This window comes from Ciona robusta, chromosome 2, assembly GCF_009617815.1.
Source record: "Ciona robusta chromosome 2, ASM961781v2".
NCBI lineage: Eukaryota > Metazoa > Chordata > Ascidiacea > Phlebobranchia > Cionidae > Ciona > Ciona robusta.
Window position 1 is genome coordinate 9,023,412 of NC_143236.1, and position 13,305 is coordinate 9,036,716.

The 13,305-nt window shown below is 39.4% G+C and overlaps 1 protein-coding gene across 2 annotated transcripts in view; it reads right to left on the reverse strand.

Annotated features, from left to right (window-relative positions):
* Nucleotides 1-13,305, reverse strand: part of LOC149740946 (dynein axonemal heavy chain 1-like) — a 78,082-nt gene that overhangs the window by 36,596 nt on the left and 28,181 nt on the right. For both annotated transcript variants that reach the window (XM_089872849.1, XM_089872848.1), the window contains exons 20-35: nucleotides 12,056-12,254; nucleotides 11,569-11,717; nucleotides 10,866-11,015; nucleotides 10,229-10,396; nucleotides 9,448-9,612; nucleotides 8,934-9,055; nucleotides 8,339-8,444; nucleotides 7,667-7,880; nucleotides 6,752-6,936; nucleotides 6,310-6,392; nucleotides 4,756-4,869; nucleotides 3,367-3,604; nucleotides 2,151-2,321; nucleotides 1,923-2,012; nucleotides 1,372-1,483; nucleotides 12-233 (exon numbers count right to left, since the gene is read on the reverse strand). In XM_089872849.1, coding sequence (XP_089728975.1) covers nucleotides 12-233; nucleotides 1,372-1,483; nucleotides 1,923-2,012; nucleotides 2,151-2,321; nucleotides 3,367-3,604; nucleotides 4,756-4,869; nucleotides 6,310-6,392; nucleotides 6,752-6,936; nucleotides 7,667-7,880; nucleotides 8,339-8,444; nucleotides 8,934-9,055; nucleotides 9,448-9,612; nucleotides 10,229-10,396; nucleotides 10,866-11,015; nucleotides 11,569-11,717; nucleotides 12,056-12,254 — 2,488 coding nt within the window. The remainder of the gene's footprint in view (nucleotides 1-11; nucleotides 234-1,371; nucleotides 1,484-1,922; nucleotides 2,013-2,150; nucleotides 2,322-3,366; nucleotides 3,605-4,755; nucleotides 4,870-6,309; nucleotides 6,393-6,751; nucleotides 6,937-7,666; nucleotides 7,881-8,338; nucleotides 8,445-8,933; nucleotides 9,056-9,447; nucleotides 9,613-10,228; nucleotides 10,397-10,865; nucleotides 11,016-11,568; nucleotides 11,718-12,055; nucleotides 12,255-13,305) is intronic.

Below are 13,305 nucleotides of genomic sequence, written 5' to 3' on the forward strand. Positions count from 1 at the left end.
TACCAACCCACCTTCCACAGCTTGCACCCCTAACTTGGGGCACGAATCCACGATCGACTCCATGAGGATCCCATAATCAATCGCTTCCTCTTTGATCTTCGGGAAGAGATCGGACACGATTCCACGGAAGAGTTTGAGATCATCCAGGAGGAACTTAGGGATGTTGACATCCCGGATCGCACGGAGACAAATCACCTCCTCATCCATGTCCGGATGTTCACGCTTCAAGTTGCCTGTTGATGATGGTAGTTGTTGGTGATAATGGGTGTTGTGGGTAATACTGTAGGAGCTTCTGGTATTTCTTAAACAAAGCAGTCAATAATAGATTTCTATTTACACACTTTTGGCCTATAACACTGATCCCATGCTATTTCTAATTTCGATTTACATCTTTTTAGCCTGAAATTCTTGTCCTATGCAACACAGTACCATAAAAGCAATATCACCCCCAGGTGCATGAGTTTGCCTTGTTTTAAAGTTAATCCACAAATTGCAGCTTCGACCCACTCACTGAGAGTGCTTTTAGCATGCCGTCAAGGCGTCAATACACTATGGAAGTTTCCAGTAACCAAAAACGATTCTAATTACCATCTTTATTGACTCAAATCTAATTACCATGCATACGAGTGAGGCATCAACACATATATTTATCTTTTTACATGCAGCCATGAAACATACCTACCATAAAACACACATATATATCTATTTACCTGCAGCCATGAAACATACCTACCATAAAACACACATATATATCTATTTACCTGCAGCCATGAAACATACCTACCATAAAACACACATATATATCTAATTACCTGCAGCCATGAAACATACCTACCATAAAACACACATATATATCTTTTTACCTGCAGCCATGAAACATACCTATCATAAAACACACATATATATCTATTTACCAGCAGCCATGAAACATACCTACCATAAAACACACATATATATCTATTTACCTGCAGCCATGAAACATACCTATCATAAAACACACATATATATCTATTTACCTGCAGCCATGAAACATACCTACCATAAAACACATATATATATCTATTTACCTGCAGCCATGAAACATACCTACCATAAAACACACATATATATCTATTTACCAGCAGCCATGAAACATACCTACCATAAAACACACATATATATCTATTTACATGCAGCCATGAAACATACCTACCATAAAACACATATATATATCTATTTACCAGCAGCCATGAAACATACCTATCATAAAACACACATATATATCTATTTACATGCAGCCATGAAACATACCTACCATAAAACACATATATATATCTATTTACCAGCAGCCATGAAACATACCTACCATAAAACACATATATATCTATTTACCTGCAGCAGATATAACAGTCTTCACGGCCCTCATCCCAAAGTCATAATGGTCTTGTGAACTGAGTTGTTCAGATGAAAGCTTGAACGTGCTGACTATCTTCTTGGACAAATGCTGCGTGTATCAAGGGGTGGTTAACTTTAGGTATAACAAAGGTTGGCAACCTTCGAGCTCATTTTGACCGGCCTGCGCACTGTTTCCTAAATTCCCTTACACAGGGCCCGTTATGTACAATATATTGCTTATAAGCTCCAGCAGGGAGTCGCTTTTGTTTTTTTTTTGTATCTTTCTCTAGTCTAGCCTATTCACCACCGCACAAACATGTTAACAGTTGGATTGATAATCCTCAATGTACAGGAACTGTTTCTCAACCATAATATATGTTATATTTATCCTTTGATTAGAGTAACAAATATTATATTTAAGCAACATGGAGAGGAATTTAATAAAAAAATAAGAGAAAATGCTATGAAAAAAAAAATGAATGAAAGAGTCTGGGTTAAAAAACATGGCTGTGAAACCACAAATCTTTTTTACAAATTAGATTATTTACCTTTGCATTATTGAATCCAAAACTGTAAAGTGAGATTTCAGCGATCATGGCGTAATCTGGGACCATCATGGCTACTGGACGGAACAACGCCTGTGGAAGGTATTAGATATACTTTGGGATTTGACAGTAACCATGGATAAGACACTCAAGTTATAAGTCACTCACTTAACTTATCCACACACTAAGTCGCTCAACTTATCCATGCACTGCAGCCATATATACACCCACCTTTAAATTATCAGGCAACTCTGTCCTTCCAGCGTAGCCAGGGTTCATTGTTATAAACACAGCACACGCCGCCTTCAATGTTATCTCAACCCCCTCAAACATAAACCTTTCCGCACGAGCACTTTGTGCGTTTTGTATCGTGGCAATCTGTTGGGCAACTACTGATAACACCTGTGGGGTATAAGAAGGTTAATGTTGGCTGTCTTGTATAAAATTTAGGGGGCATATAATTAAATAAAAAATTGAAACTTATTTATTCTCGAGTGGCCGGAAAACGACAGTCGTTATAACACGGGTGTTCTGTTTCATACACCTCGTGCTCGCTTACAAGTTACCACGTATGTAACTTATTTATCCTCACATGGCGGGACAACGACAGTGGTTATAACACGGGTGTTCTGTTTCATACACCTCGTGCCCGCTTACAGGTTACCACGTATGTAACTTGTTTATCCTCGCATGACGGGGAAACGACAGTCGTTATAACACGGGTGTTCTGTTTCATACACCTTGTGCCCGCTTACAAGTTGCCATTTATGTAACTTATTTATCCTCGCATGGCGGGGCAACGATAGTCGTTATAACACGGGTGTTCTGTTTCATTCACCTTGTGCCCGCTTACAAGTTACCACGTATGTAACTTATTTATCTTTGCATGGCCGGAAAACGACAGTCGTTATAACACAGGTGTTCTGTTTCATACACCTCGTGCCTGCTTACAAGTTGCCATGTATGTAACTTATTTATCCTCGCATGGCGGGGCAACGACAGTCGTTATAACACAGGTGTTCTGTTTCATACACCTCGTGCTCGCTTACAAGTTGCCATGTATGTAACTTATTTATCCTCGCATGGCGGGGCAACGACAGTTGTTATAACACGGGTGTTCTGTTTCATACACCTTGTGCCCGCTTACAAGTTGCCATGTATGGAATTAAGACTTTGTAAAATCTAACATTTAAGCCTGAGTTGGCTAATTACTAAGAAGACACCCATACTTAACCTACTGCATAATATGCCTTAACCACAATGCACACCTTAGTGGCGCAGCCATAAAAAAATAAGGGGGGGGGAGAGTTTTAATCAAAAATTTTTCCAAACAAATTTTTTAAATTTTTTTTTTAAAAATGTTTGTTTTTTTTGGTTTAAAGGGGGGAGGGGGGGGGGGGGCGACCCCCAAAACCCCACTGGCTGCGCCACTGACCATATTACACACCTCAATATCAATCCTATTGAACTCATCAAAGCAAGCCCAAGCCCCCGAGCTCGCAAGACCCTTGAAGAATTTCCCCATCGCCATGAAATCCAGTTGGTCGCTACAGTTGAACACAACTGTTTGAATAGCAAGGGCTTTCCCGAGATCTTTGGTTGTTTCCGTCTTCCCTGTCCCTGCAGGGCCGGCAGGAGCTCCACCGAACTTTAAGTGGAGAGCTCCAGTGAGGGTGAGGTAGCATCTGGTGTGTGGATGTACAAGGTGTTGGATCAGTAATACTTAATTTTCATTCTCAATCATGGTGTTAGCCAAGTGGTTGATGGGAATTTATTTATGTTATTAAATGAGTGTAACTTATTTATCCTCGCAAGGCGGGGCAACGACAGTCGTTATAACACTGGTGTTCTGTTTCATACACCTTGTGCCCGCTTACAAGTTACCACGTATGTAACTTATTTATCCTCGCAAGGCGGGGCAACGACAGTCGTTATAACACGGTTGTTCTGTGTCTTACACCTTGTGCCAGCTTACAAGTTACCACGTATGTAACTTATTTATCCTCGCAAGGCGGGGCAACGACAGTCGTTATAACACAGGTGTTCTGTTTCATACACCTCGTGCCAGCTTACAAGTTACCACGTATACAACTTATTTATCCTGGCATGGCGGGCAACGACAGTCGTTATAACACTGGTGTTCTGTTTCATACACCTCGTGCCCGCTTACGAGTTAGCACGTATGTAACTTATTTATCCTCGCAAGGCGGGGCAACGACAGTCGTTATAACACAGGTGTTCTGTTTCATACACCTCGTGCCAGCTTACAAGTTACCACGTATACAACTTATTTATCCTGGCATGGCGGGCAACGACAGTCGTTATAACACTAGTGTTCTGTTTCATACACCTCGTGCCCGCTTACGAGTTACCACGTATGTAACTTATTTATCCTCGCAAGGCGGGGCAACGACAGTCGTTATAACACTGGTGTTCTGTTCCATACACCTCGTGCCCGCTTACAAGTTACCACGTATACAACTTATTTATCCTGGCATGGCGGGCAACGACAGTCGTTATAACACGGGTGTTCTGTTTCATACACCTCGTGACCGCTTACAAGTTACCATGTATGTAACTTATTTATCCTCGCAAGGCGGGGCAACGACAGTCGTTATAACACTGGTGTTCTGTTCCATACACCTCGTGCCCGTTTACGAGTTACCACGTATGTAACTTTGTGGGTGATTGTTTTTTGTATGACTGACGATTTGGACAACCAATTAGTGACAACTGGGTTGGAGCAATTGTCGAAAAAGATTAACACATACGCCGTTATAAGACTATCTCGCCCCTTGATAGGTACTACTTTGATAATTAAACAAAGTTATTTCACCTGTCAGTCAAAGGAGTGATGACCAATCTTCCAGTGTTGCCGAGATATTCGTAACCGTACGGGAACTCTGCGTTCACTGCTTGCACGTATAAGTCATTCTTCATCCAATAGTAGCTGTGTGCAAGTATGGTGGTTTATGAGTTGTGAGCATGAGGTGTATGAATACACCATGTGTGTCTTGTGTATAAGAAGACACCCATGTTATAACTCGACAGTGAGCATGGGGTGTATGAATACACCATGTGTGTCTGGTGTATAAGAAGACACCCATGTTATAACTCGACAGTAAGCATGAGGTGTATTAATACACCATGTGTGTCTTGTGTATAAGAAGACACCCATGTTATAACTTGACAGTGAGCATGAGGTGTATGAATACACCATGTGTGTCTGGTGTATAAGAAGACACTCATGTTATAACTTGACAGTGAGCATGGGGTGTATGAATACACCATGTGTGTCTGGTGTATAAGAAGACACCCATGTTATACCTTGACAGTGAGCATGAGGTGTATGAATACACCATGTGTGTCTGGTGTATAAGAAGACACCCATGTTATAACTCGACAGTGAGCATGAGGTGTATGAATACACAATGTGTGTCTGGTGTATAAGAAGACACCCATGTTATACCTTGACAGTGAGCATGAGGTGTATGAATACACCATGTGTGTCTGGTGTATAAGAAGACACCCATGTTATAACTTGATAGTGAGCATGAGGTGTATGAATACACCATGTGTGTCTGGTGTATAAGAAGACACCCATGTTATAACTTGGCAGTGAGCATGAGGTGTATGAATACACCATGTGCGTCTGGTGTATAAGAAGACACCCATGTTATACCTTGACAGTGAGCATGAGGTGTATGAATACACCATGTGTGTCTGGTGTATAAGAAGACACCCATGTTATAACTTGATAGTGAGCATGAGGTGTATGAATACACCATGTGTGTCTGGTGTATAAGAAGACACCCATGTTATAACTTGATAGTGAGCATGAGGTGTATGAATACACCATGTGTGTCTGGTGTATAAGAAGACACCCATGTTATACCTTGACAGTGAGCATGAGGTGTATGAATACACCATGTGTGTCTGGTGTATAAGAAGACACCCATGTTATACCTTGACAGTGAGCATGAGGTGTATGAATACACCATGTGTGTCTGGTGTATAAGAAGACACCCATGTTATAACTTGATAGTGAGCATGAGGTGTATGAATACACCATGTGTGTCTGGTGTATAAGAAGACACCCATGTTATAACTTGACAGTGAGCATGAGGTGTATGAATACACCATGTGTGTCTGGTGTATAAGAAGACACCCATGTTATAACTTGACAGTGAGCATGAGGTGTATGAATACACCATGTGTGTCTGGTGTATAAGAAGACACCCATGTTATAACCTGACAGTAAGCATGAGGTGTATGAATACACCATGTGTGTCCGGTGTATTAGAAGACACTCATGTTATAACTTGATAGTGAGCATGAGGTGTATGAATACAACACCCAGGTCAACATATACACATATGTTTTAAGTTACCGCAATTGACTGATCCATTCGAAATCATTGACAGTTTTAACTTTCTCTGCGCATAGATTGCCAACCACATCTCTAGCATGCACCTGTAGTTAAGTATATACAGCAGGTTACCTTGTCAGATGAGAATAAGTTGCATTCATATATAGTATGGTGCGGTAAAATGGAGCGCTTTTTATTCTTTTCGGTTATCCAAATTGGCGGTAAACAAAAAGCCGATACACAATTAATTTATAATTCACCATAGAGAGAACATAACCACCATAGAAACAATATAACCACCATAGAAACAATATAATTACTATAGACACAACATAACCACCATAGAAACAATATAATCACCATAGAAACAATATAATTACTATAGACACAACATAACTACCATAGAAACAATAAACAATATAACCACCATAGAAACAATATAACCAACATAGATACCACATACCTCAATAACGATAAGTGCTGACATCATCAATCTTTGCATCCCGGTTAATTTTCCACGAACGAGTTCCACCAAGTCATTCAACATAGAAACCAAACGCTCATAAAGATCATCTATTTTACCGGCTTCGATCGCTTCTTCAACGTACCTTGACCAGTAAACTTGGGCACCAGCTATTACCACTTGGCCTACATTGAACATTGGGTGTTATGTTAGAATTGATGCAAATCTTATGCTGTTATATGTCATAACGGAATTTTAAAATATACTCTTTTGATAAAAAAAGGTAAATTCGGTTAATGTTCCAGCTATAACCATTGGCCTGTATTAAATATTGGTCATTGGGTGTTTTGATGCAAATTTTATGTTGCTACCAGATATAATGTAATACGAAAATTACTCTTTTGATAAAAAAGGTAACTTTTAGTACTATTTGAGCTATAACCATTGGCCTGTATTAAATATTGGTTATTATATTATAATTGGTGCGTATCTTATGCTATCATTGCTACCAAACATAATGTAATGCTAAAAACACTTTTCTGGTAAAAAAAGGGAAATTTGGTTAATATTTACGTAATAACTACTTGGTCTGTGCGAAACATCGTGTGTTATTTTATAATTGGGTGCCTAGCAATCAAAACACCATTAAACATAAAATATTGATCAACTTCTGGAACAGCGTTTGTGAATGCTCTTGCTGAAATCCTAAAACAATATATATAAAATGTCCGGCAACTACTGGAACGCTGTTCTTGTAAACTTATTTGTTGGGCTGGCTCAAACCCAGCCTTGATACAATAGCACTAATAATAAAGAAGGGGCCAACTCTGGTATAAATTCCACGTCTTCAACAAAGTACTCACCCGTGTACAATGGATTTTTACCAACAAGAAACACAACCAACATCCAACCCACCTGGCCAGTCGAGCACCCACTCCGTGCGTTTAGTGTTTGGGTAAGCAGCCACAGCTTTATCACATTGAGCTCTCACTGATTCGAACATCACTCTCTCCACTTCACCCAACCAATCCTCCACGTTACCGGTGGGGTAAAGTTCCTCGGAGAAGTCGACTCTCTCCCCCTCACCGGAAACCATCTCCGACATTCGCATGTCTTCCTCAAATTTGATCTAAGGAGAAAAAGGGTCGTTTTGTAAAGTTACCCATATTCTCCCGTGGCGAGTAATGACAGTCGTTATAACATATGTCACCATGCCTTTCTTTCTTAAATCGGATTTATAGAGCATTTTTTTTGTAAAAGTTTTGATTATATTGTGTTTGTACCAAGTGAAGGATTAGTGTTTTTATGTATATTTTGCGTGAACAGTTAAATGAAACTTATTTATCCTCGCATGGCTGGTTATAACACAGACGTTCTGTTTCATACACCTCGTGCCCGCTTACAAACTACCCCGTATGTAACTTTCTTGGATATTTGTTTTTATATATGGCTGACAACTTGGACAACCCTTTGGTAACCACTGTGTTATAAACAGTATCCTCTAGTCTAGAACCCAGCACATTAACCTGCATAATCATAGTTACCACAGTGAGCCTTGAACCAATGACCTCTAGTTGATATAAATACCTGGTAAATATTTTCAAAGCATTTCCTTAGATGAGGTTGAACTGCTGTGGGATCTTTGGTTTGGGAGAGAATTTCAAGCAACTCGTCATCAGATAAGAAATAGAATCTGAGATAAACATGGTTTTATATTTTGTTGTCTTTTTTTCGATGTCTTATTAACCTAATCTTCGATACTGTATCCAAAGAGAGAAACATGTATTATGTATGTTAATTTAATATAGATGTTTCATAAGTCAGTGTTTTGTTATGTGACCTCTATTATTATATTGTATTCTATATGAGTGAAGTTCTATGGTAGGGATCAGGCCTATTACATTAACACCATAGGGGCTACAAGCCATTACTGACCCCTGTGTTGGAGAAATGTCTGTTAAGTATCTTTTCCAAGGCACATACACGTCAAATAACCAGCATAATAGGAATAAAGTAATGAAAACACATGGTTGCAGGAACCAGGTAACCCTTAAAAGTTGGGTTAAAATTGAGATATCAGTATCAAGCATTAAACCCGGTACCCTTTGGTTGCTAACCACTAAGCCAACAAACAGGGAAATCAACATAAATATTATAAGAGCATTGTAATAAACTCACTAACCTTGGGAAAGCCGCTCTCTTTGTTTCTAAATATTCACTGAGCCCCTTTTGTACTTGCTCCAACAATTTGTTGCATTCCTTTAAACTTTCAAGCAACCTGGCATCGGAGCAAAGGGAGATCACCTAATGTGAGAAAAATACAACATGGCTGATTATTTGTGTTGTTGCTGTCAAGTGTATTCGGAAAGAAATTTTCAATTTTTCTGTTTGTGATCATAAAGAAACAATATTTTGTGTCCCGTAACATTATTAGGGTTTGCTCTTAAGAGTCCAAAGACATATTTGCCCACAATGATAGCAGTGTCAGGCTAAAAATTGCCAGAACATCTACTTTGAACTTATAGTTTAAAAACCTCTGACGACATTTAGAATAAAAAAGCAAACACTGTTATTTATAGAGTAGACAGGGATAATCAGACCTGCAACAAAAAGCGACAATGTTTACTGGTTCATGCTGTTGAAAATTCCCGGGTTGCCCCGCCTACCACCCCAGGTTTAGCACCCAAGCCACCAACCTGAGTGTTTTCGTTTGCGTTCTTCATTATCTTTCTCCACATTCTCTCCATGGTTTGATATCGCTTCCCTTCAACTGGTAGTTGGCGGTTGATGTCCTCAGAACTAAAGATCGGCTCCAAGTACAACCAAGAGCGCTGGCATGCTAACCATTCGTCTAATACATCCTGGATGTAGAGGTTATGTGTACCTTATGCTCACTGTCGAGTTATAACATGGGTGTCTTCTTATACACCTGACACACATAGTACATTCATACACCTCATGCTCACTGTCGAGTTATACCATGGATGTCTTCTTATACACCAGACACACATGGTGTATTCATACACCTCATGCTCACTGTCAAGTTATAACATGGGTGTCTTCTTATACACCAGACAAACATGGTGTATTCATACAACTCATGCTCACTGTCGAGTTATAACATGGGTGTCTTCTTATACACCAGACACACATGGTGTATTCATACACCTCATGCTCACTGTCGAGTTATAACATGGGTTTCTTCTTATACACCAGACACACATGGTGTATTCATACACCTCATGCTCACTGTCAAGTTATAACGTGGGTGTCTTCTTATACACCAGACACACATGGTGTATTCATACACCTCATGCTCACTGTCGAGTTACAACATGGGTGTCTTCTTATACACCAGACACACATGGTGTATTCATACACCTCATGCTCACTGTCAAGTTATAACATGGGTGTCTTCTTGTACACCAGACACACATGGTGTATTCATACACCTCATGCTCACTGTCGAGTAACTACCTGCGTCATATTCAGCTTCCCCTCCCATGTTGTAATTCTTTCCTCGAATGGTTTCTTGTAAGGAGAGAATGACATGGTCTGTGTCATTACTATATGATCGTCAAGTAGTTGTGACGCCTCTTCTGGTGATCTAATGATAAAGGTGCCTGTCTCCTTGTATGGCTTCACCTGGAGCAGAAAGCAAATTTAGATAATCAAGGCTGGATTTGTAGAACAGAGCTTTGGGAAATATAAGTTAGTTGAGACAACAAAGTAGTAATTTTTTTTATTGCAATTTTTTACAATATTGAGGTGTTTCGCAACTTAGCTTAAAATATTACAAAGATTTTATTTACGAGGCTTTATCAGAATTTGACCCTATCAGATTAAAGTCCTAATAGGGGAATAAAACCAGGTTTTTTTATACCAGAAGAGCCAAAAAGTCCATATTCCATTAGGCCTGGTAGCAGAAGTAACAAAATATTGAATTGAAATGAAAGAATGTTCCTATTTGTTATGACAGTGTTATAGCAATGAACAAACTGTTGGCATCATCAGCACTTGTATATAATATAACATACCAAACAAACCATATACCAGTAAACATATTGCAAAACAATAACTTCATATGTTACAATGATAAATCAATGGCACGAACCTCAAACTGTACAGGGTCCCATTCCTTGACCATTTTATCCAATGCTTGTTCAATGCTGTATTCCTTACCAGCCACCTCAGCTACTTTAGCTATCTTGTCAATGTGGTCGGCTAACTCCATCTCAAGGCACTTGCTGAAGGTGAGGGCAGCCTGGGGTGGGATATGGGGTTAGGGGTGACTTTAGGGGTGTATGGGGGACTTTGGGGTGTATGGGGGACTTTGGGTCGTTTAAGGGTGTATAGGGGTGACTTTCAGGGGGTGTTGGAAGATTTGGGTAACTTTGGGGGTGTGTAACTTTGGGGGTGGGTAACTTTAGGGGTTGGGGGTGTAGGGGAGACTTTGAAGGGTGTGTGGTTTGGGTTAGGTGTTGGTAGTTGGGTTATGGGTATGAAAGGTGGTAACGGGGTCACATTTGGGGGTATGGTGTAAAATATGAAAAAATAAATTAGGGGTAAAAGGCGATTTAACTGGGGTGTTAAGATAATGGTATACAGTAAATAAGATAGAATAAGACTTGCAGTGGAGATGTGTGTATACAGTAGGAGTTTTATAAGGTATTGGCCATATTTGGCCCAAATTCCTGGTCCTCAGCGAGGAGCTTACCCATAGGATTAAAATACAGGAGTGACAAATTTACGAGGATATGGCTTAACATGGCAACTTGGAACCGAGTCTTCTAATGTGTTGTTTACAAAATACACACCTTTGGCTGCACTGGGAATCCAAGATCTTTAGACAAAGCATCCCAATGTCTGATTCTCATGCCTGGGTTTCTTAACCCTTGTATAAGGGGAATAAATGGCTTGAATTCTTCAACTTGTCTCTTCATTCCGAGGCAAACTTGTTGCACTCCTGTGGTTGATTGAGGGTTAGGTATACATTAAGGCTGGATCTCAGGGAATGTGTCCATAGGGTTTAAATATTAAGGTTAGTTATATTGTTAAGTCTGGTATTCACAAACCCTAATGAAGTCTTCCCGAACGGCAAAGAAAAGTTGGAATAAAATTGAAGTTTTAAACCTAATGAGCTGAAAAATACTATTTTATATTGTGCTTGGTAGCAAAAGTAAGTGGATACTTGATGGATAACTTTTAGCTGACTTTTTTGACTAATATAACTATAAAAAAGATCCTTGATTGTAGCAATACACAAAACTTTCTAACTCTCATAACACACCACAACCTACGTACCCGGTATCTCCTTGAATTGCTTGGCACATTTATGCAACACCCTAAAACTATCGTTGACGTTCCGTTCCAGTTGTTCCGCATCAATGGATGTGAGAGGATCGTTCATCCATGACTCGTGCCATCTCATCCAATCAGAAGTGGTCGTCCAAAGGTCACGGTAAGGTTGAAAGTCTTTGACGAGCTTGCCGAGTTTATCGTACTGTGTGTTCGTTCGTGATGTCATGATGATGTCATTGACGATGCCATGTTGATGTCATGATGATGTCATGATGATGTAATTGACGATGTCATGATGATTTCATGTTGATGTCATGACGATGTTATTGATGATGTCATGATGATGTAATGACGATGTTATTGATGATGTCATGATGATGTCATTGATGATGTCATGATGGTGTCATGATGATGTAATGACGATGTTATTGATGATGTCATGATGATGTCATTGATGATGTCATTGACGATGTCATGATGATGTCATGATGATGTCATTGATGATGTCATTGATGATGATGAAGATGAAAATGAATGAAATAAAAAGTAACAAAATTAGTTAATGGTACTATTAAAATATCTAGAATGAAAACTAAACTAATAAAAATGTAAAACTTCTACGTGTAGCTACTGTATTATGATGTCATAACTCCCTTAGTATACTACAATCCAACTATATGACGTCATGAATCTACGCTGTTACGTCATGAACGACCCGAACAACAGATTCACGCCTTGTATATCAGCTACGTACGTCACATCATGACGTCATGTGACGTAATATAATATGACGTAACATCGTGACGTAATATATGACGTCACATATGACGTAATATATGACGTCACATATGACGTAGCAACCGGTATACAAAACGCGCGAGTAAAGAAAGCATCGTTCGTCACAGACATTCAACCCCAACACTTGAATATTGGATGGGAGGGCAACGAAACGAAGGGAAACTACGTCATAATTACGTCATTTCCAGTCGCTTACGCCACCGCGTAGCACGAATCGCGGACGAACACGAAAGGTTAAAAGTACAAACCCTGTATACTGTGACGTAAATAATGTTAATTTCTATTCGTAGCGTGTTTTATTTTAACCATTGTTGTTTTGTAGCTAATTCACATTTTTGTTGTTTTAATTAATTTGATCTTCGCTATCGTTTTAAAAGAAATAAATTAGGTTGTTTTATGTTAATTAAACCGTTTTCAAATATATGACAATTGTCAAAAAACAAACCATTTATAAG